Below are 24,510 nucleotides of genomic sequence, written 5' to 3' on the forward strand. Positions count from 1 at the left end.
AGATTCTATCATCTATATGACAAATATATTTAGTCTAAACTCTTGTGTTAGTGTTAGAAGTTCCGGTTCAGTATTTCCTAACATTCTTCGGGTGTGTGGTCCGTAAGTTGCTCAGCCCATGGATAAGGTCAAGGACTTAGCGTGACTAGCATACTTGGTGAATTGTAGGGAATTCTGCCGAAATTTCGACTAACATGATAGTTTTAGACTGAATGTATAAGCGATATAGATAACAGTCTCTCGAATGAGATAGGACCAACTACCTTATGGATGGGATAGAAGCATTGAATATGAAAATTGCCCTAAATATTGTTTATCCATGAACTAGGTTTTTTTTAGAGATAGTGGACGAGTAACGAAATTATAATGGAGAATAGTTGGATCTTGTTAGGAGATAGACTTGGTCGAGACTATAAGGAGTATGACAAGGGGTGAAGATTTTTATAGAATTTGCTCGCGGGAGTGTTGACAGTCGAGGATTTATAAGATGTCTGTGTAAGAAGTGAAAAAAATCTTAATTCTTATAACTTGCTGGTAGTGGAGGACCATTTATTTGTAAATAGAATAGACCCTAAATACTCACATTGGGTCTTACATGACGAACCATTTCCTAAAGTAGTTAGATTTGGTAGTCACTCCAATCAAATGGAGGAAGGTAACAAGATCGACATGGTGGAAGGAAACTTGGATGTTTTTTATGATAGTAGTGATAATGGAGAGGATATGACTGAGACATTAGGGGATATTGGTGCAAGCATATTTGGGGCGTGGGATGGAGAATGAACATCTACACAATCATCTAAAGGAAATGAAAACTTTGGAAGACTGTGGGAGGATGCACAGTGAAAACTATACAAGGGGTGCACCTGTCATAGCAAGTTGTCATTCATGGTGAGGTCACTCTATATTAAGTCTATTCATTGTATTTCTACAAAGGCCATCAACATGCTACTATAATTATTTAAAGAGGCTATCCCATAGGATAACGCAGTACCTTCAACTTTTTTTGTAGCAAAGAAATTGAAGCAAGGGCTAAGATTTGATTATAATATCATCCATGCATGTAAGAATGATTTTGTTCTCTTCTGAAAAGAATATGCAAAATTTGATTCATGTATAGTGTGTCATGAGTCAAGGTGGGCATCAGATAAGCGTAATGTACCCCATAAAGTGTTAAGATATTTTCTGTTGATTCCTCGACTTCAAAGATTATTTACTTCCTGGATGACTGCGAAAGATATGACTTTTCATCACACAGAAAGAGTAAAAAATGATCAATTCCTCTCTCATCCAGCAGATTCCTTACAATGGAAGAAATTTGAGCATGAGTATCCATGGTTTGCTGAAGAACCATGCAATGTACGTCTTGGTTTAGCAACTGATGGTTTTAATCCATTTGGCAACATGAGCACTTCTCATAGTACTTGGCCAGTCATATTAATGCCATATAATTTGCCACCATGAAAGTGTATTAAGGATCCTTATTTTATCATGACTCTACTGATCACAAGGCCAAGGTCACCAGGGAATGAAATAAACATATATCTGTAGCCAATGATGGCAGAGTTGAAAGAGTTGTGGGAGCAGGGTGTCAATACATATAATGCGGCCTTATCGAGGGAATTCAATATGCATGCTGCAATACTATAGACAATAAATGATTTTCCAGCATATGGGAACTTGTTTGGGTAGAGCACAAAAGGTAAAATGGCTTGTCCTATTTGTAACAAAGATACACAATTTCAGTAGTTAACAAATTGACAAAAATTATGTTTCATGAGACACTGTCGATATTTACCTCATGATCATAGATGGCGTTTAAATAGAGTGATGTTTGATGGCAATGTTGATCATCGGTTAACATTGCCAGAGTACTCTGGAGGTGATATTCTCGCACAATTAGATGACGTTCCAGAAAACAAATTTGGGAAGGATGCAAGAGCTTGGAAGAGAAAATGACAAGCATTGAAATTGAATTGGACCAAAAAAAGTATTTCCTTTATGTTGCCATACCAGTCTATCTACCTTGACACTGCACCACAATCTAGACTCTATGCACATTGAAAAAAATATATGTGAGAATATTTTAGACACTCTGATGTTAATAAAATGGAAGACGAAAGATACAGCTAACTCTTGTAAAGATTTAAAGGAGTTGGGGATAAGACCAATATTGCATTTACAAGTTAATGGGTCATCAACCTATATGCCCCTCGATTGGTATACACTGTCAAATGATAAGAAAAAGAAATTCTGTGATTGGTTCATGACAATCAAATTACCTGATGGATATGCTTTGAACATGTCAAGATGTGTTCGAACTCATGATTGGAAGATAACTAGTCATAAAAGTCACGACTGTCATGTATTTCTGGAGCGTCTATTGCCAGTTGGTGTGTGTGGAAAGCTTACTTGAGATGTTCGTACAGCTCTCACAGAATTAGGGGGATTTTTCAAGGACATTTGTAGTAGATTGTTGAAAGTTGATACATTGTTAAAAATAGAAGCTAGCATCGCAGTGATATTGTGTAAATTGGAGAGTTTGTATCCACCTTCTTTCTTTGATGTAATGGTTCATTTGGCCATACACCTACCTCGCAAGGCTTTAGTTGCTGGCCCGGTTTAATATAGATGGATGTATCCTATTAAATAGTTTTTGGGAAAACTTAAGCAATCAATGGGGAATAAGGCTAGTCTAGAAAGTTCGATTGCAGGATCATACATTGATAATGAATGACATACATTTTGTTCAATATATTTCCGTGGGGTTGATACCAAATTTACGAGACTGGATTGAAATTATGAAGGTGGACAAATGAGAGTCTCATCATCATTTTTCGTGTTTTCTCAAATGGTACATCCCATAGGCGCACAAGTGGGCTATAACCTAAGTGGACAAGAGTTTGATAGATCTCAATAGTATGTCTTGAATAACTACACAAAATTTGAGCACTACTTGATGTTAGTGATGAATCTTCATATCAATAAAATTTTGCATATTCAAGTTATACAAATTAATAGTTAACATGAACATGTGCAACGAAAATTTACAACTACTTCGCACGAGTGGTGTAACTGAAGTAGAAAAGAAGCATGAAGAGAAATTCAACTCGTGGTTTGAACATACAGTATTATTCTAAAAATAAATTTTGTGGTATCTATAAACTTCATACCACTACACTATACTTTTTTTCTATTGATATCTGATATAACTAAATATATTTATTGATGTAGATTCAATCGAAATATGCTGAAAATTTTAGTGAAATCTCACTAAAATTGTATGCATTGGCATGTGGTCCATCTAGGCGGGCCATCCAATACTTAGGATGTTTGGTGCATGGATATAGATTTCACACGTGTAATAGAGAACGATACAGAAAAACTCAAAATTGTGGAGTAGTCAAAAGAAGCCAATGGGATGATAATATTGACTTTTACGGAGTTGTAGAATGTGACGCCCCCAAATCCCACGTACGGACACGTGGAGATCGAGACGTCGGGATGATGACAACACGGGTTACCACCCTATCGACAAGTACCAAGTGTGTGTACATGCAACAAGTGTACAACAAAAACACTCAGTGAATAAATAAAGTCTTATAACTAAGTACCAGAATTTTTGTTTAATACAAACCCGATTAAAACATACATAAAATATTACAAGCCTCACATATCGTTCCAAACCAAACTACAAGGCATAAAACTCTGAATTAATACTCCAGCGAAGCCGCCTCCTCAGGCTCAGCCTCCTCCTCCTCCTCAACCTCTGCATTAAAATCTACGGTACCAAAATGATGCCGCAGGTAAGTAAAGATCCAAACACCACAAGATAAAAACATATTAAACTTAAACAATATACATGGAAGAATGCCAAATGCACATGTCTCGTAAAACCTCAGTTTTCCACGTACGCCATGTGACATCTCGTTTTTACGTGTATTTTCACTGAAGGAGTATTTTAATTTAATTAATATATTAGTTCTTTTATTTTAGATTATTGTATTTTAATTGGTTTTATTTTAATTGATGTTGTGTTTAATTTATTTTAGTTATTTTATGGTTTTTAAAATCGTTTTCGTCGAATCAGTTTTTGGACTCCGGATGTGAGGACTGGACCTTATTTTCTTTCCCCATCTTTTCTTTTCTCTTTTTCTTTTTCCATTTTTTCCTTTTTTTCTTTGTTTTTTTTTTCTTTCTTTTCTTCTTTTTCCTTCTTCTTTCTTCCCTTCCCGAGCGCGACCTGCTCTATCTCTCCCTCTTCCGTCGCCGTCCAGCTCTCCCACCCAGACCCGCCGCTCGTCGGTGACGTGGCTGGCATCGTCCACTAAGAAAAATCCCCCACCGGCCGGCGCACCACCCCACCAAAAACCAACCCCATCTGTGCCGCCATTAACCCCCTAGAGCACATCTAAGCTGCACGGCTTTAGGCCATTTTCGGTGCCGTCGCTCCACCTTCGGCCACCACCTCTTCACCACTTCATCATTTACGTCTTGCCGTCCTAACCCACCCATTTCCGGCCCCGATCAGTTGTCGGAGCAGCTCCCACGAGCTCAATTTTGATCTGCCCCTTTTTGCACTTCCACCGCCATTTCCACCATTACCCACGGTCAAAACTCACTTCCTTTAGCTTCATAAACATCTCTAGGCCATTCCCTATCAATTTTGTGTCTTGGTTTGTCCCCGTTCGAAAGTGAGTATTTTACAACCCACGGCCACAGTGTAAAATACACTGTTACGTTGCTTTTTCTCCGTCCTTTGCAACGTCATGATCCTTCGAAAAATACCTTATAGTGCTGCAAGTATTTTTCAAACTCTATTTTAGATTTAAATATATTTTTGCTCTTACAATAAATTATTTGACTGGTTGGTTGATTCCGGACTGAGTCCGAGGAGTTCAGGGGTCGGATGGATTGAGGACGGAGTTGCTTGGTTTTGTTGTTTTTGTGATTGGTTGGATGTTTGTATCTTCAGGCGTGCATTGCATGATGCATTCATGTGCATTTCTTTTAAATGGAGAAAATCTGGTTTTATTTGTGTAAATGGATTTTCGGGTGCGTGTGTATCACGACCCCAAGCCGGGATGGGGTATTATCTCGGTGGAGCTCCTCTAGTCACTCGGGAGTGGATAATAATGAGTGACATCCCTGGGTTGTCGCTGGGCGACAACCGAATCGCAGGATATGGTAACGCTGTCAAGTCGACTCCGTGGTTCCTAGGCTGGCGGGGACTAGAGGATGGCCTGGTCCAGGTATGCACTGGGCGCAAGTACTGGGCATCACTCGTTTAGGTGTCACACGCGTAATCGTTACCTGCGGTGTGGCACAGGAGCCAGAGTGTGCGGATGATCCCTAAGGGAGATCATGCTGCATGCAATAATTGGATCGGATTTTGGATTTTGGATACAGGCCATTTTCTGAAAAAATGGCAAGGGTATGTTTGAGGCTATATGATCCATTTTCTGGGAAAATGGTGGTTTATTGATTTGGGCCATTATCTGGGATAATGGCAAGGACTGGTTTAAAGGACATGTTTTTGGGCCAAAATGGGATTTTGGCTTGCGTGGAAAAATGTGTTTTATAGGTTATGTGCATTGCATTCTTTCATGCATATTGTTTGAATTTAATATGTTTTTTTATCTAGTGGCGTTTGGATCTTACTTACCTGCGGCACCATTTTTGGTACCGTAGATTTTGATGCAGAGATCGAGGAGGAGAAGGAGGTTGAGCCCGAGGAGGCGGCTCCGCCAGAGTATTGATTGTAGTTTATGCCTTGTAGTTGGTTTTGAAACAATATTTGTGGCTTGTAATATTTTATTATGTATGTTTTGAACGGGTTTGTATTAAACATAGAAAAATTCTGGTACTTAATTATATTACTTTGTTTATCCGCTGTGCATTTTCTTTTGCATACTTGTTGCATGTACATACACTTGGCACTTGGCGATAGGGTAGTGACCCGTGTTGTCATCATCTCGACGTCTCGATTTTTCCGTGTAAGTACTTGGGATTTGGGGGCGTCACACGCCAAAATCCCATTTCGGCCCAAAAGATATCCTTTAAACAAAACCTTGCCAATATCCCAAATAATGGCCCAAAACAAGAACACCACCATTTTCCTAGAAAATGGATCACAAAGCTTTAAACATAACCTCGCCATTTTCCCAGAAAATGGCCCGTATCCAATATCCAAAACCCGTCCAATTATCGCATGAACCATGATCTCCCCTAGGGATCATCCGCACACTCTGACTCCTGTGCCACACCGCAGGTAACGACTACGCGTGTGACACCTAAACGAGCGATGCCCAGTTCTCGCGCCCAGCGTGTACCTAGACCAGGCCATCCTCTAGTCCCCGCCACCCTAGGGACCACGGAGTCAACAGGACAGCGTTACCGTATTGTGCGATCCGGTCATCGCCCAGTGACAACCCAGGGGATATCACTCAGTATTATCCACTCCCGAGTGACCAGAGGAGCTCCACCGAGATAATACCCCATCCCGGCTTAGGGTCGTGATACACACGTACCCGAAAATCTATTTACACAAATAGAACCAGTTTTTCTCAATTTAAAACATGCACATAAATGCACCATGTAATGCACACCTCAAGGAGCAATTTAACCAACCAATCACAATATCGACAAAACCAAACAACTCCGTCCTTAATCCATCCGACCCCCGACTCCTCGAACTCAATCCGGAATTAACCAACCAGTCAAATAATTTATTATAAAAGCAATAATATATTTAAATCTAAAATAGAGTTTGAAAAATACTTACAGCGCTATAAGATAATTTTTGAATGATCACGATGTTGTAAACAGAGGAGAAAAATCAACGTAACAGTGTAAAATACACTGTGGCCGTGGGTTGTAAAATACCCACTTTCAAACGGGGACAAACTGAAATTGATAGAGAATGGCCTAGAGATGTTAATGAAGCTAATGGAAGTGAGTTTTGACCATGGGTGGCGGTGGAAATGGCAGTGGAAGCGAAAAAATGGCAAATCGGAGTTGAGCTCGTGGGAGCTACTCTGGCAATGGATCGGGGCCAGAAATGGGTGGTTTAGGATGGCAAGAGGTAGGTGATGAAGTGGTGAAGAGATGGTGGCCGGAGGTGGAGCGACGACGGCGGAAATGCACAAAAACCGTGCTGCTTAGATGGGCTCTCGGCGGCAAACGACGGCTCGGATGGAGGTGAGATTTGGTGGGGTGGTGCGCCGACCGGAGGGGAAAGTTTCTAGGCGGGTGGTGTCGGCCACGTCGCGGTGCTGGGTGGCACAAGAGACGGCGATAGTGAGGAGAGAGAGAGGACGTAGCGCACATGGGAGAAGAGGAAAAAGAAGAAGAAAGAAAAGAAAGAAAGAAGAAAAGAAGGAAAAGAGAAAGAAAAAAAGGAAAAAGGGAAAAAGAAAAAGAGAAACGAAAAGATGGAGAAAAGAAATGAGGTCCAATCCTCACCTCCGAAATCCAAAAACAGATTCGACGAAAACAAATTTAAAAACTATAAAACGACTAAAATAAATTAAACACCACATCAAACTAAAATAAATCCAATTAAAATACAATAAATTAAAATAAAAGAACTAATATATAAATTAAATTAAAATACTCCTTCAGTGAAAATACACATAAAAACGGGGTATCACATCCTCCCCCCTTAAAACAAATTTCGTCCTCGAAATTTGCAAGATCAAACACTAACTTGAAACAAGCCACATGATTCCACTGAGACCAAGTTTAAGAAACATACCGTCATTTACTCAAACAAATAGGGGTACTACTCTCTCATGTCTGCTACTCTCTCCCAAGAGAAATCTTGAGCTAACGGATCTCCCCATGCCACCTTTACCAGAGGTATCGTCTTGGATCTCAACTGTTGCTCTTTCTAATCCATAATCTGTGAGGGAACAACCTCATAAGTAAGGTCCGGTTGCAACTGAATATGCTCTAAGTCAACAAAGTGTGGCTCTTGTTGTCCAAAACTCTTCTTCAAGGATGATACATGGAAGACATCATGAATTTCCCCAAAATATTTTGGCAAAGCAATTCTATAAGAGATGGACCCTACCTTCTCCAAAATCTGAAAAGGGCCGACATATCTCGGATCCAGTTTCCTACTTTTACCAAAACACTTAACTCCTTTCATGGGAGAGACTTTGAGATAAACCCAATCACCTTCTTCAAAAGATAACTCTCTCCTCCTTGTATCTGCGTAGCTTTTCTGACGACTCTGAGCTGCCGCCATTTTATCCCTTATAATCTGGACTTGACTTTGCATCTCTTGAATTATTTCGGGCCCAACTATTTTATTCTCCCCGACTTCATCCCAACACAATGGCGATCTGCACTTCCTCCCATAAAGAGCTACATAAGAAGCCATCTAGATGGACACATGGAAGCTATTATTATAAGCAAATTCTATGAGCGGCAAGTGATTTTCCCAACTTCCTTGAAATTTCATAACACATGCTCGCAACATATCTTCAAGGGTCTGAATAGTGCGCTCTGATTGGCTATCCGTTTGAGGGTGATATGCAGTACTAAACTTCAACTTAGTACCCAATGCTGCCTGCAAACTTTTCCAAAACTGAGATGTGAACCTTGGGTCCCAATCTGATACAATACTCTTCGGTATGCCGTGCAACCGCACTATCTCTTTTACGTACAAGCGAGTCAACTTACCTAAGGAATCAATGTTATTAACAGGCAGAAAATAAGCACTCTTAGTTAACCAGTCAACAATCACCCAAACTTAGTTCTTCCCACTAGGAGCCTACAAAATCTATCGTGATGTCGTCCCACTTCCACTCAAGAATAGGGAGGGGTTGGAGCATACCAGCGGGTCTTTGATGTTCGGCCTTGACTTGACGGTATGTGTGACATCTCTCAATATACAAGGCAATATCCTTCTTCATTCATTCCCAGCAATAATTTTTCTTCAAGTCTCGATACATCATTGTACTGCCAGGATGAACTGAATAAGGGGCCGCATGAGTTTCTGCCATAATTTGCTCCTTGAATTCTGAATCTTTGGAGGCCACTCTACGATCTCGGAACCGAAGAATTCCATCTTTATCCATACTATAATGCAATGGCCCTCTAGATTTTCTGACTCTTTTTCTGGTATCTAAAAGCTTTGGGTCCTTTTTTTGAAGAGTCTTCAATTCCTCAAAATCAATTACTCGAATATCAAGAATTGAAGATAACACTTCCTCTTGCTGTGAACTATCAATAAGAAGTCTTCTCATCCCGCAAAGTAAAGAATCCAATTCTAACGATTCGGCTTCATCTTCCAAATGCGACTTTCGACTCAAAGCATCCACAACTATGTTTGCCTTCCCTGGATAATACTTGATCTCATACTGGTAATCACTGATTAACTCTAGCCATCGCCTCTGCCTCACGTTCAAATTCTTTTGAGAAAACAAGTGCTTCAAACTCTTATGATCGGTGTATACTTCGCAAACTTCCCCACACAAATTGTGCCGCCAGATCTTAAGAGCAAACACAATCGCAGCCAATTCTAAATCATGCGTCAGATAATTCTTCTCATGATCATTTAGCTGACGAGATGCATAAACAACAACCCGTCCCTCCTGCATAAGGACACATCCCAATCCAAATTTAGACGCATCGCTGAAAACTACAAATGGCTTGTGCGAATCTGGAAGTGCCAATACTGGTGCAGTTGTCAATCTGTTCTTCAATTCTTGGAAACTTCTCTCACACTTGTCTGACCAAATAAATTATGCATTCTTTCTAGTCAAAGCAGTGAGAGGTCGGGATAAGCGAGAAAATCCCTCCACAAATCTTCGATAATATCTGACAAGTCCCAAGAAACTCCGAATCTCACGCACGGTAGTCGGACGCTGCCATGACAAAATAGCTTCCACCTTGCTAGGATCAACAGCCACCCCGTCTCGGGAAATCACATGCCCAAGAAATCTGACTTCGTCCAACCAAAATTCACATTTGCTGAGCTTTGCATACAACTGGTGTTCTCTTAATTTTCCAAGAACTAGACGAAAATGATAAACATGCTCTTCAAAATCTCGGGAATAAATTAAAATATCATCAATGAAAACTATCACAAAGGAATCCAAATAAGGTCTAAATACCCGATTCATTAAATCCATAAAAGCGGCAGGGGCATTGGCTAACCCAAAAGGCATCACCTTGAATTTATAATGCCCATATCTTGATCTGAAAGCAGTTTTGGGTATATTCTTATCCCTTATCCTCAACTGGTAGTATCTTGATCTCAAATCAATCTTTGAAAACACAGCTGCTCCTTGAAGCTGATCAAACTAATCGTCGATCCGTGGGAGAGGATATTTATTCTTGATGGTCACCTTATTTAGTTCTCGATAATCAATGCACATTCTGAGGGTACCATCTTTCTTTTTAACAAACAGCACTGGCGCACCCCACGGCGAAGTACTTGGTTGAATAAACCCCTTGTCTACCAACTCTTGCAACTGAACCTTCAACTCTTTTAATTCAGCTGGTGTCATACGGTAAGGGGCTTTATGTACAGGGGCCGCTCCAGGTTCCAAGTCAATAACAAACTCCAATTCACGTACAAGAGGTAGCCCAGGGAAGTCATCCACAAACACATCAGGAAATTCTTCCACAACTGGGATATCTACCAATGACTTCTTTTCAGACGGCGTAAACACCATTTGGACTAAAAAGGCATCTGCTCCACAAGCAATCTCTCTTCTCGCTTGAATTGCCGATATAACTACCGTCTTTTCTTTTAGCTTACTTCCCGCAAATTCCAAATAATCACCATCTGGGAGTTGAAAGCTAATTACTCGACTTCTACAATTAATACTCGCAGAATATCGATATAGCCAATCCATCCCAAGGATAATATCAAATCCCAGCAGCTTAAATACAACCAAATCTGCATCCATAAACCTTCCACCAAAATTCAAAGGACAACCCAAAGCAACTTTGGAACACCACACCACTTCACCATTTGGTAGAGCCACTACCAATGACTTTGGCAAAGGTCCCGTAACCAGATTACATATCCGAGCGAAAGTGGAAGATACAAACGACTGAGATGCACCCGAATCAAAACAAAGTGCAAGTATAAAATTCATATAAACGGACTCTCCCTGAACCAATCACATTAACCAATGAAATCCAAATATAAAGAAGAAACCAAATCACACCAAAAATCAAATCCAAAATTAAATTAAATTAGATCCATACCTGTAATCACTCCAGCATCATGGGTCGCTGGTGCCTCATTATCAACATCTCCGGGTGTAACAGCATAAACCAGAGCTTGCACTATTTGCCTCTGATTTTTTCTTCCAGCACGTCTACCTCCACGGCTTCCTTGAACTGGCCAAGGACACTCATGAGCAAAGTGTCCCTGCTGGCCACAATTATAGCATCGAGCCCCACCCGAAGGGCACTCACCCAAATGGGCTCTATTACAACTTCCGCAAACTGGCAACCGTCCTCCCATACGTACACCTGAGGCCGCTTATGGTCGAGTCTCAGTCCGCTGAACAAACTTCTGAGGCGAACCAGAGCTACTTCCTTTGCCAGAAAAACTCCACCTCTTTTGTCCTGGAGGGGAGTCCATACTCAAATTAATCTCTCGCTCTGCAAGAGTGGCTAAGTCAACCAAATCCTGAAAAGTGAAAATCCGGTGGCAGACTACCATTCTGCATATATCAGGACGCAGACCATCTTGGAAATGCTCGGCCTGCATCTCCTCCGTGGAGATGAGGTGGGGAGCAAATCGCCCAAGCTCTATAAATCTTCAGGCGTACTGTTCCACGGTCATACTCCTTTGGACCAAGCTTGTGAACTCTCTTGCTTTTTGCTGCCTCACAGAAGCGGGAAAGAATCGGTCATTAAATTCTTTCTTAAAGCGCTGCCAGGATACAGCGGCAAAAGACCCCAATTCTGACTCCAACATTACTCTTTTTGTATCCCACCATTCAGAAGCAGTGCCTTGCAATAGATAACTGGCATAAAGTACTTGTTGCGCCTCTGTGCAACCACATACTTCAAAAGTTCTTTCTAAGTCTCTAATCCACTTTCCAGCCCGAAGTGGATCCTCTTCTCCCGTGAAGGATGGAGTTCTATGCGCTAGAAAGCGCTCATAGGTGCATCCAGCTTGCACCACTCCACTAGGCCCTCCTTGTTGTGGCCTAAAATTTTGCTGCATGAACTCAATCATTTGCCTTAGCACTTGGGCTATGGCATCATCTCTCGGCGTATCGTCCCGAGGCTCTTAAGTAGGCTTTCTTGGCCTTACCATCTTCCTGCCACAACACAACCTTTGACCCCCTTTAAGAAACGAATAAAACCAACAACATAAAACCAAAACCAAAACCAAAACCAAAACCATATAACAAGAAAATAAAATATACTAGCATGCAATAACATAACTAAATAAATAAGTACAAACAAGCTAACTCAAATAAATTCAAATCAAATAAAACATATCAAATAGCAACTTTAATTAAAATAAATTTCAAATCATAACTTTAAAAACTTTCTGGTACTACACTTACGGGACATGTGGTTTACCCAGAGCCAAACCGCTCTGATACCACCTGTGACGCCCCCAAATCTCACGTACGGACACGTGGAGATCGAGACGTCGGGATGATGACAATATGGGTCACCACCCTATCAACAAGTGCCAAGTGTGTGTACATGCAACAAGTGTACAACAAAAACACGCAGCAGATAAATAAAGTCTTATAACTAAGTACCAGAATTTTTGTTTAATACAAACCCGATTAAAACATACATAAAATATTACAAGCCTCACATATCGTTTCAAACCAAACTACAAGGCATAAAACTCCAAATCAATGCTCCGGCAGAGCCGCCTCCTTGGGTTCAGCCACCTCCTCCTTCTCGACCTCTGCATCAAAATCTACGGTACCAAAATGGTACCGCAAGTAAGTAAAGATCCAAACGCCACAAGATAAAAACATATTAAACTCAAACAATATGCATGGAAGAATGCCAAATGCACGTCCCATAAAACCTCAGTTTTCCACACACGCCAAAATCCCATTTTGGCCTAAAAGATATGCGTTAAACAAAACCTTGCCAATATCCCAGATAATGGCCCAAAACAAGAACACCACCATTTTTCCAGAAAATGGATCACAAAGCCTTAAACATAACCTCGCCATTTTCCCAGAAAATTGCCCGTATCTAATATCCAAAACCCGTCCAATTATCGCATGCACCATGATCTCCCCTAGGGATCATCCGCACACTTTGGCTCCTGTGCCACATCGCAGGTAACGACTACGCGTGTGATACCTAAATGAGCGATGCCCAGTTCTCGTGCCCAACGCGTACCTGGACTAGGCCATCCTCTAGTCCCCGCCACCCTAGGGACCACGGAGTCGACACGACAGTGTTACCGTATCGTGCGATCCGGTCGTCGCCCAGCAACAACCTAGAGGATGTCACTCAGTATTATCCACTCCCGAATGACCAGAGGAGCTCCACCGAGATAATACCTCATCTCGGCTTGGGGTCGTGATACACACGCACCCGAAAATCTATTTACGCAAATAGAACCAGTTTTTCTCAATTTAAAATATGCACATGAATGCACCATACAATATACACCTCAAGGCACAATTTAACCAACCAATCACAATATCGACAAAACCAAACAACTCCATCCTCAATCCATCCGACCCCCGACTCCTCGGACTCAGTCCAGAATTAACCAACCAGTCAAATAATTTATTGTAAAAGTAATAATATATTTAAATCTAAAATAGAGTTTGAAAAATACTTACAGTGCTATAAGATAATTTTTGAAGGATCACGACGTTGTAAAAGATGGAGAAAAAGTAACGTAACAGTGTAAAATACACTGTGGCCTTGGGTTGTAAAATACCCACTTTCGAACGGGGACAAACCAAAACTCGAAATTGATATGGAATGGCCTAGAGATATTTATGAAGCTAATGGAAGTGAGTTTTGGCCGTGGGTGGCGGTGGAAGCGAAAAAAGGGCAAATCGGAGTTGAGCTCGTGGGAGCTGCTCTGGCAACGAATCGGGGACGGAAATGGGTGGTTTAGGACGGCAAGAGGTAGGTGATGAAGTGGTGAAGAGATGGTGGCCGGAGGTGGAGTGACGGCGGCAGAAATGCACAAAAACTATGCGGCTTAGATGGGCTCTCGGCGGCAAACGGCTGCTCGGATGGAGGTGAGATTTGGTGGGGTGATTCGCCGGCCGGAGGGGGAAGTTTCTGGGTGGGTGGTGTCGGCCACGTCGCGGTGCTAGGCGGCACAAGCTGGATGGCGATAGTGAGGAGAGAGAGAGGACGTAGCGCACGGGGGAGAAGAGGAAAAAGAAGAAGAAAGAAAAGAAAGAAAGAAGAAAAGAAGGAAAAGAGAAAGAAAAAAAGGAAAAAGGGAAAAAGAAAAAGAGAAAAGAAAAGATGGAGAAAAGAAATGAGGTCCAATCCTCACTTCCGGAGTCCAAAAACAGATCCGACAAAAACAAATTTAAAAACTATAAAACGACTCAAATAAATTAAACACCACATCAAACTAAAATAAATTCAATTAAAATACAATAAATTAAAATAAAAGAACTAATATATAAATTAAATTAAAATACTCCTTCAGTGAAAATATACGTAAAAACGGAGTATCACATAGAAGCTATCATAGCGTTAAAGTACGTGGAAGGATATATGGTCTAGTTGTTTAAAGGTACTTGGTGGGATGTCTCAAATCCTAGGTTGGGAGTGCATAACGTTGAATATTTTGTCAGCATGAATACATCTCGCACATGGTATGTAGACGATCCTTTCGTTTTCGCTTGCCAAGTGAATCAAGTCTTTTATTTAGATGATCTGGCGTGCGGGAACCCATGGCGAGTGGTGGAGAAGTTTGTACCAAGAAATGTATATGATTACATTCCAGAGTCAAACGAACCACAAGAAGAATTTGATAGTCCAACAAATGAAGATGCATATCAAGAAAATGAATCAGGCATCAATCTATTGGTTGATCTAAGCCAATATGTCATGGTCCCATTGCATAGAGAAGATGTTGAACCATAAGTAATTGAGAGTAAAATGTTGAAAGAACATGAATAAATTGAAGTGTCTAGTGACGATGAGGGTGATTGGTCTAGTAAAATTGATAGTGAATGAATCTAATATTTGTGTAAGTATATAATCTTATAAATATCCGCAATGTTTATACATACTATATATAATTTATTATAATTTTAAATAGATATACCTCCCAAACTCAAAGCAACGCATACGCCATCTCCATCCATGACTGACTCCCCGTGTGATTCACCTACCATCAATACTAGGCTAACATCACCAGATCCAGAACAAGATATTTTATCAAATTAAATGACAAACTTAATTCTCAATTTAAGTAATCTATATTAATAAAATAAATAAATTTTATAAAAATATGTGACTTAATAACTGTATATATAGCTGTTGTAAGCCAGCGCCAAGGTCAAGGCACTACGAGGGGTGTCGGCATAGAGAAAGTAAGGAAAGTGGGTAAAATTAAAGTTAATATTCCTAATGATCACACTAGCGGCTCCGAGGATTCGGTAGCTTGGCTTGCTTCTTATATTGGTACCCTTACTCGCACGTATGCACCGATAGCTATATTCTTCTGGGCTAAAGTTCCCAAGATGTGAAAGATCACATCAAAAAATATTGCCTGGTAATGAGCTACATCCCAAGACACTAAGAATAACATGTTGATTTAAAGTTAGTTTGTATTTATATTAATTGTTTATAATTTACGAAAGGACGAGTTTAAACTTAATTTTGGCCTGCAAGAGGATCGACTAACGATTGAGGAGCTAATGTCAAATGCATTATGAAGGTACAAAGATCGATGTCATGCACACTATTAGAAGTTCAGTACTATGATATAAGAGTATCAAAATCCATTCCAAACAATGCCACCAAGCGAATGGGAGAAAGTTTGTGATATGTTTAAAGATCTTATCAAGTAATTTTGCTGCTATCTTTTTTTAATAGTATATAATTGATGTATTAAACATATAGTTATAATATTATTTTTAGCAACGGAATATTGTGAACAAAGCAAATATATCAAATTTAACGATACACCATCATGCGAGTTTTCGATCTTTTCATTGTTTGTCTAAAAAAATGATCAGTTATTTTACTCCTCGTTAAATATTAAGATATATACATTTTTCTGATTTAAGTTCTAATTTAGATTTCCCTTCTGTAGTAAGAAGAAAGTCCTACTGACAATGATCTAACACAATTGTATGCTAAAGCACATAAAAATTGTGATAGTGCTTGGACCAATCCTGAAGCAGAGGCAAATTATGTAAGATAAAGTTTATTTAATTCAAGTCTACTATGGTATTTTTGTTACTTATATTAATATATTATGTTTTTTTTTTTTTGTAGGACAAGATGATATCTCTTAAGAAAGCTGCTGCGGATCCATTGGATGCTCAGATCCTTTCTCAAGTCCTTAGATTACGTTCTAGATATTTGAGGGGCTTAGGATGTTGCGTGAAATCATCCTTGACATCATCATCCTCTTCTAAAGCCAGATCGAATGACAACAAGACTGAGGCATTAGAGGAAGCAGCACTTGAGATGGAACATTTGAGGTCCAAGGAAAAGGAATTGCTGGCCCAATTCGATCAAGCAGCAGATTTTGAGGCGAGATTAGAAGAGAACGTGCAGAAGAGGCTGGAGTTGAATAATCAAAAAATGTTTGAATAGTGGCAGTCAATGATGTTTCAAAACTCTATGCCACCACCACAATCTTAAAATTTATAACACTCGACAGTAAATAACTTATTCGATCAGTTAAACACAATTTATAAATCCATTTGGAAAAATATACCCATTTGAACAAAAATTAACCCATTCGAACGACAATAGAGTAACACAGTCCGTATGACGATTTGAACAATAAAATATTCGTTCAAACAACATTAATGTGCAAAGCCCCGTTCGAATAGACAGAATTTTCGAAAATAAAAAATATGTTCGAACAACCAAAACTTATGTTCGAACACAAATCATTTGAAAAATTTATTCGTTCGAACCCGTAAAATCTATTCGAACATTCATTCCGTTCGAACAGGATCAAATATGTTCATTAGTTTGAATTGAAAATTCTTATAGTTCAAACAATAATTGTCAGTTTGAACAGGTAGGTTTGCATTTCAACGGTTTGTTAAGATGAAAAAATTTTGTCTCCAAAAGAAAAACCCATTCGAATAGTTTTGACTGGATTAACCCAATTTCGCTCCTAAAAATAATTTTTTGAGATGAAATTCACTTTTTGTCTCCAATTACATTTTGAGACAGCCTTTTTCGGACAAAGTAAAAACGAAATTTACTACAAATTTCATGGAAATTAATTGACGTATTTAGAAAGAGTAAAGAAATAATCTTTAAAATGATATAGACAAAAAATAAATAAGGTGATATATAATACAATACAAAAAATTATTAGCTGAAATTAGTAAATAAAATAGTTTGGAGTAGCTAGCCATTTATATAAGATTAATTTTAGATCATCCATGGGACATGCTTAACAACCATTACTACAAGAAAAGGAAAACTATCTCTATTATACTATGTATATATAATACGTATAAAATTCATTCATGCTCTAGGATCATTGATCGCTGATAAGATGATGAAAATTACTATTGTGATGAAGTGGCCAACATTTGAAACATTAAATCTAAAGTTGTGCTACAATGACTTAACAATGGGCTAAAGCTAACAAATGACTAATAATAGGCCCAACAATCAAATCAACAATTAGTTAAATATGACATTGATAAGCTATACAACCAAAAACAAAAGGCTAGAAATGGGTTTGAGGCTTAGACAATAAACAACAACCAAAGAGAGTAATTTGGCTGATGAAGAACCTACTAAAAAGTGATTACAGCTAACAAATATGCTTGGAAGACATAGATTTGAGATGAAACATGATTGAACAATGATGAAAAATCTGTAGGACGTAAAGGTAACGGAAGAGTATTTCTTTGTAGCATAAGAATGTTGAAAAAAATAGTTTATAGAATCGAGTTTGGCGTTAACCTTTGACTCTGATACCATAAAAGAAATTATAAAATATAATTGAAATTGAAATGGAGAAGAGAATGAGAGAATGAGGGAGAGAGATTTTGAGGGTAGTGTTACATCTTTACTATTATCAATTGTACTTGAATATAAAACATTGGTCCATATTTATAGAAAAATTGCCTGAAGATGAAATAAAATAAATATTTTAATCATTATGAAAATCAAATCTCATCAAATCTCTCGACATGAAAATTATGAAAAATCAAATTGCTTGATTTGATAATTATGAAAATCAAATCAAGATAATGATAAAATTAAACTATTGATATGATATCTCTCTAATACCCATCTGATCTCTCATTTTCATCTTGCATTACAATTGAAAGAGATAGAGTTTTAAAGTACTTACTATAAAGTAAATATTATGTTCTCTTTGAAAGAGATTGGGATTCTTTTGTTCAAAAGCAAAATAACAAGGGGTAAGCATGGGATTGACTCATCTTTAGAAAACATGTGGAATGTACTTTGGCTTGAGTTGCCCCAGTACCATCTCAACAAAGTGTAAAATAAATTAAAAGAAAGAATTAACAACCCTTTTGGACTATAAAGTAAATATTTTGCTCTCTTTAGAAATAATTTATTTATTTCTTTTTAAAAATGAGATTTGGATTCTTTAGTTCAAAATTAAAAGCTAAATTAAAAGGCGAAAGCATGAGATTGGTTCGTCTTTTGAAAACATGTGGAATATCGTACTTAATTGGCTTGAGTTCCGATCCAAATCTTGAGGGGCCTAGCCAAGAGGTAAATCTGATCTTGTTCAGCATGATATTCTGTTCCAATTACCTTTTTCTTTCCAATAAAGAGGGTTAGACCCTTTCCAATTTTGTTAACTAGTCTCTCTCGCGACGCAAGAATAGCTTCTAACAAAAACTTGAGACGGAAGATTACCTTTTACAAAATCTTGAGAGTTAAAATAATTAACAACGGAAAGAGTTACAATGATGGAAAACTAGCTAAAAACTAAAATATTCTAACACACAAATTAGTACCGAGGTCTTCTCTCTCTCTCTCTCTCTCTCTCTCTCTCGACAGTATTGTCCAGTTCATGCATGCACTTTCCTATTTTTCTTTCATATTTTCGAAATTTTCCCTCATTATTCATTGCCATTAATTCTCCAATTGCATTAGTCTTTTTTGTTTTTACTTTTTCATAAGTTGTATGTGCAAATTAGACAAGTTATATATGTATGCATTAACTTTATATATATATAGTTTTTGATTTCATCACACAGTTTTTAGTTCTGCCATATTTATTTTATTTATTAGTATTATTCTCCAATGTGTGATCTGGTAGAAACTTTAAGTTAGGATAGGACAGGCTTAAGAAAAGATTAGAAAAAAAATACATATATAGTTCAGTCATATAAAGGATCTTTTGATGAATTTGTTATATTTAAGGGTCCATAAAACAAATATGACATAAAGTCCCAACTAATTTTGCATCTCAGTAAAGTTTGAAGAATATATAAGCTCTAACTAATTTTCAGTAACTTAATACGAGAATCGCAGCAGATATACCCTGCAAGCGACAGAAACACACCGACCGACACAGTGTTGATGGAATAAATTTATGATCTTTGGACTGTTAGGGTCAAAGTAGTGTTCGCGTGCATCACATTTTGTGGCACCACCCAGGAAATTGGTTTCGAGTATAAATAAAGGCAACCAATCTCCCCAATATGCTCACCCAGCTGCTATCTATCTGTTTAATTTGTCTTTAGCTCAATTCTTTGCCAAACAATGGCATACATTCGAAGTGATACGATCGAAGAGCGTCCTAATGAGAATAGGCAGGTTACCAAGAACAAGTTGTTCAGAATGGCAATGGAAGGCAAATGGGAAGAAGTTGCCAAGCTGTTTGAACGAGACGAATGGACTCAAACGGCCAAAATCACCAATTCAGGAGACACTGCATTACACATAGCTATCTCCGTTGGCAAAGAAGATAACGTCAGACAACTTACAGAATCAATTTGGGAACCATCCCGACTCAGACAGGTTCTTGAGATTCAGAACGACCGAGGGAATACCCCACTCCATTCTGCTGCATCAATGGGGAATGTTGCCATGTGTCAATACATTGCAACAGTTTATCCAGAATTGGTGGGTGCTACTAATAATAACGGGGATACCCCTTTTGTAATGGCAGCACTGCATGGTGAAAAAGCAGCTTTCTTTTGTCTTCACTTTATCTGTCTCGATAAGAACATGAATGGCTATGGGTTTTCCAGGAGGAAGAATGGTGACACCATCCTTCATTGTGCCATTGCTGGGGACTACTTCGGTCAGTAGTACTGCAACCGACATCTATTTTGCTTTCTAGTTTACATTTATATGTGGTAATTTAAAAAAGAGGTCGAGAGTAGCAGTAAAATAGTGTAGGTGGATTTGGCATTTCAAATCTAGAACATGTTTGATTTTGCTGCACTTGAATTGACAGATTTGGCATTTCAAATAATTCAATTGTATCCGCTACTGGCACGCTGTGTAAATCAAGAAGGAGTCACTCCTCTCCATCTACTAGCGAGCAAGCCTTCAGCTTTTAGAAGCAGTAGCCACCTTGAAGGATACTACAAAATCATTTATCACTGTAAGTATCTCTAAATCGCCAGTGTTGCAAGAACCGATCTGAGATCTCCATCCTTTCTTTCCTAGAGTCGTATCCTTTCTTGTGTTGTTGTTTTGGAAGGCATATTGGTTGATCAGCTCGAGGTGGAAGCATCCGGCAAGCAGCCAGAGAGAACCGATAGTCCCGGGGATAAAAAGAATCTGAATCCAGAGACGTACAGAGCATGCAAAGACTTGTTCCAATTGTTTTGGAGAATGGTTCTCGGTGGTATGTGAATAAATAGATTTTTTATTATTATCTGTAACATATTTTGCAGAAGCCACACCGTGTAAAGAGAACCAACTTTGTTTTTCCACGAGTAATAGTGACAGGGAATAACAGCAATGGAGAGGAAACAAAGACAAAAACTGAAAGTAAAGGTAGAGAGAAAACAGATGCAGAGAACCCTCGGCCAAAGGCAGGACGTCCAGGTCAGAATGCGTAACTTTAGTGTGTTTGAAAGCAAGCTCTAGGAAGAAAATTAAAACTCCAACAGAAAACAAGATTTTGAGACGCAATTTCGTTGTAAACTTTTAAAAATAGTTTTATAATCTGAAACCATATCAAGTTACAAACTTCTTTGTACAAGTTTTCTTGTGTAGACCAAATATTACTCTTTTCCTTTCCCATGGTGGAATCGTATATTTTCTTGTTTCAAGAGTTCTCACTTGTTGTGTCGTCCAAGGGAATAGGGGTTGAACAAAACTTCTGGCCGGAACCATCTGATGACCAGCCAACGGGAATAGATAGTGGCGGGAACAAAAAGACTCCGGCTTATCCAGAGAACTACAGAACCTGCAACGACTTCTTCAAATTGTTGTGGAAAATGGTTCTAGTTGGTATGTGAATGGTCAGATATTGATAATTATCAGTAACGCATTTTTTATAATCATCACATTCAAAACTAATTGCATTACTCAATCACACTAGCGTAGCGTAGAATTTTGTTATTATGGCTCATTTCATCTAATGATCGAACTATTTTTCTTTCTCACATGAATTACCAGTCACAGGCATAAATAGTGCAAAATCAGATGCAGAGAACAATAAAGTACGGAAGGCAAGACATGGTGAGCAAACGGCAATGCATCACTGTATTAATTGTGTTTGAAAGGAAGATTTAAAAAAAGGCATTGATCAAACTCGTTTATATATTCATTCATTTCAATGAATTGCTTCTATTGTACAGGAACTGATGAGTTATTTCCAGCTAATTATCGCACCTGCATTGAATTTGTCAAGCTTGCGAACAAGGCATTGCTCATGTTTCTTGGATTAGGTATGTTGGTAGTATAGGGATTAAGAATATGCTTTATAATTTCACGCTTAAAGTAGACTAAATAGATTGATACAACATGTGTCACATCATCGTACTTCTTGCATATTTAACTCGTAAAGTGCATTGAATTAATGGCTTTTAGATCCCTAAATTTGTAGTCTCCTCGTAACACATAACAGATATAATTAAAAGGCTTGCTAATAAATTTATTGTTTTGTGTATCATGGTTATAAGGACTCACCGCAATAACAAATATAGAGAGCAACAAACAGAAGCACACATGGGCCGTTCAAATCTTGAACGAACTTCTAGGACTTCATTCCACATATGAAGATGCTTCCCCATATGGCGGAGATCATGCGCCCGAGTCTACACAATCCCGAACAAACGAATTAGAAGAAACAATGCCTTACGATCTTGATCCTGATCAACTGATCAGTAGTGAAACTCCGCCCACTGATTCTACGAAAACTGCGGGAAGTGATGGTACGAGTAAATTTTTTAGTCCATGTAACATTAGTACGTAGTACGATTAGCAATGAATATGTAGCAAACAATTTAATTAAAGCCCAAAAACTTGTGTTATTGGCAGGGATGGAGGAAACCCTTAAAACGGCGAAGACGATCTTATTAATTGATTCTAAATGGAGCATCAATGATATTACGAAGAAAGTACAAGAACTTTTTCCGATTTCCGTTCAAGATAGGAATGCTGAGAGCAAGAATTTAATGATGCTTGTAGATCAGGATAAACCTCCTGAAATGCCAAAGAAATTAGAGACTCCAATATTACTTGCAGCCAAGAATGGTATCACTGAAATTGTGGAAAGAATCCTAGAACTCTGTCCAATTGCCATTAATGACGTGAATGCAGATAATAAGAATATAGTATTGTTGGCGGTGGAGCACAGGCAACCAAAGGTATATGAACTCTTGCGACGACTAAATATCTCGAAAGTGAGTATGTTTAGACAACTGGATACGGAAGAGAATAGTGCCCTGCATCTTGCGGCAAAGCTTGGAGACAAACAGCCATGGCGAATTCCCGGGGCAGCATTGCAAATGCAATGGGAAAACAAGTGGTATGAGGTACGACTGCGAATTATGTTTATATTCCTGTATGTCTTTTTTATTCTTTACCAATTATATTGATCATCTAACTACTCATTGACTTTTTAAAAAAAGATTTTATTGATTTAAATCTCTGTGTTAAAAGGGGCGAAAATAAGCATATCTGCATGATATCTTTCCTTAAACAAAGAAAAGAAAAGTCCGTGTATTTTATTACGAAAGTTTTGTTGGCAAATTATATATGACATACCTGATACTTGATACTTTGCTTGGTTTCATGCGTGTAGTATGTCAGGGATTCCATGCCCCACAACTTTTTCCCCCGCTACAACAAGGAAGGAAAGACCCCAAGCGACTTGTTCACTGAAACCCACAGAGGCCTTGTAGAGGATGGTAGCAAGTGGCTAACAAACACTTCTCAATCCTGCTCCGTCGTATCTGCACTCATTGCTACAGTGGCCTTTACCACCTCCACAACGGTCCCCGGAGGCTTCGAGACTAATGGCATTCCTGCGCTCGAAAACAAGCCTGGTTTTGACCTCTTCGCCGTCTCTTCACTCGTTGCTCTCTGCTTCTCTATCACGGCCCTAGTCATGTTCCTCGCCATCTTAACATCACGATACCAAGAGACAGATTTTGGCAGGAATTTACCTAGGAAACTCTTGCTGGGTTTAACTTCTTTGTTCGTGTCCATAGCCGCGATGTTAATTTCATTTTGTGGTGGCCATTTCTTTGTGCTGAAGGAGGAGCTAAAGTTAGCGGCGGTTCCAGTGTATGCAGTGACATGCCTACCCGTAACGTTTTTTGCTATGGCGCAGCTTCCTCTTTATATTGATCTTTTACGGGCTACCTTATCGGAGGTGCCACAACGCAGCCACAAGGTGGATCCCTGACATTTTTAATTCCATTTGTGTGCAAATGCTACATCTTTACTTCCCAGGGCAGAACCAGAAACTGTTTAGAGGTCAATTTTTCTATTGTGTGATGAATAGCTAATGGTTTCACCTTCTACGTACAGAAGTTGTCAAAGTAATATAAAGATAAATCTCAAGATTAAATTCACAACAATGGAAATTGTGCAAACATTTTATAATCACAAGATAACAAATTACTGTTTATGTCGACAAAAAATTTCAAAAAGAAAAGAAATCATTAAACTAAAAGATTTAGCAATGACCAAAAATAAAAAAAAGGAAAGTAAAAATAAACTTCAAAGGTCGACCACTAATTATATGGACACCAAAATGAGGGCTATTTACTAATGAAGCGTTGACTGAATTAAGAGTAACTTGTTGGCTGTTTTGGAAGTTTAAGCACGAATAAAATTGAAAATAAATGTGAATTTATATTTCTAAAATTACTAAGAACCAATAGATTTAGAGGAAATGTGTAG

The 24,510-nt window shown here is 38.7% G+C and overlaps 1 protein-coding gene across 3 annotated transcripts; it reads left to right on the forward strand.

The window, feature by feature from the left end:
- The first annotated feature begins 19,530 nt into the window (after window positions 1–19,530).
- LOC122314877 lies at window positions 19,531–24,185 on the forward strand. 3 transcript variants are annotated; one of them, XM_043130514.1, is made up of 11 exons: window positions 20,070–20,262; window positions 20,391–20,443; window positions 20,600–20,749; window positions 20,849–20,995; window positions 21,094–21,198; window positions 21,460–21,606; window positions 21,775–21,837; window positions 21,957–22,046; window positions 22,281–22,532; window positions 22,615–23,135; window positions 23,405–24,185. In XM_043130514.1, the coding sequence occupies exons 1-11, from the start codon at window positions 20,219–20,221 to the stop codon at window positions 24,008–24,010; spliced, it is 2,178 nt and encodes a 725-aa protein (XP_042986448.1). In that variant the 5' UTR covers window positions 20,070–20,218; the 3' UTR covers window positions 24,011–24,185. The 3 variants fall into 3 exon arrangements, with proteins under 3 accessions (XP_042986445.1, XP_042986446.1, XP_042986448.1); XM_043130511.1 differs by having other exon boundaries at window positions 19,531–20,443; XM_043130512.1 differs by having other exon boundaries at window positions 19,545–20,443; window positions 22,639–23,135.
- The last annotated feature ends 325 nt before the right edge of the window (window positions 24,186–24,510 follow it).

The sequence above is a fragment of the Carya illinoinensis genome, chromosome 7, assembly GCF_018687715.1.
Source record: "Carya illinoinensis cultivar Pawnee chromosome 7, C.illinoinensisPawnee_v1, whole genome shotgun sequence".
NCBI classification, from domain to species: Eukaryota; Viridiplantae; Streptophyta; class Magnoliopsida; order Fagales; family Juglandaceae; genus Carya; species Carya illinoinensis.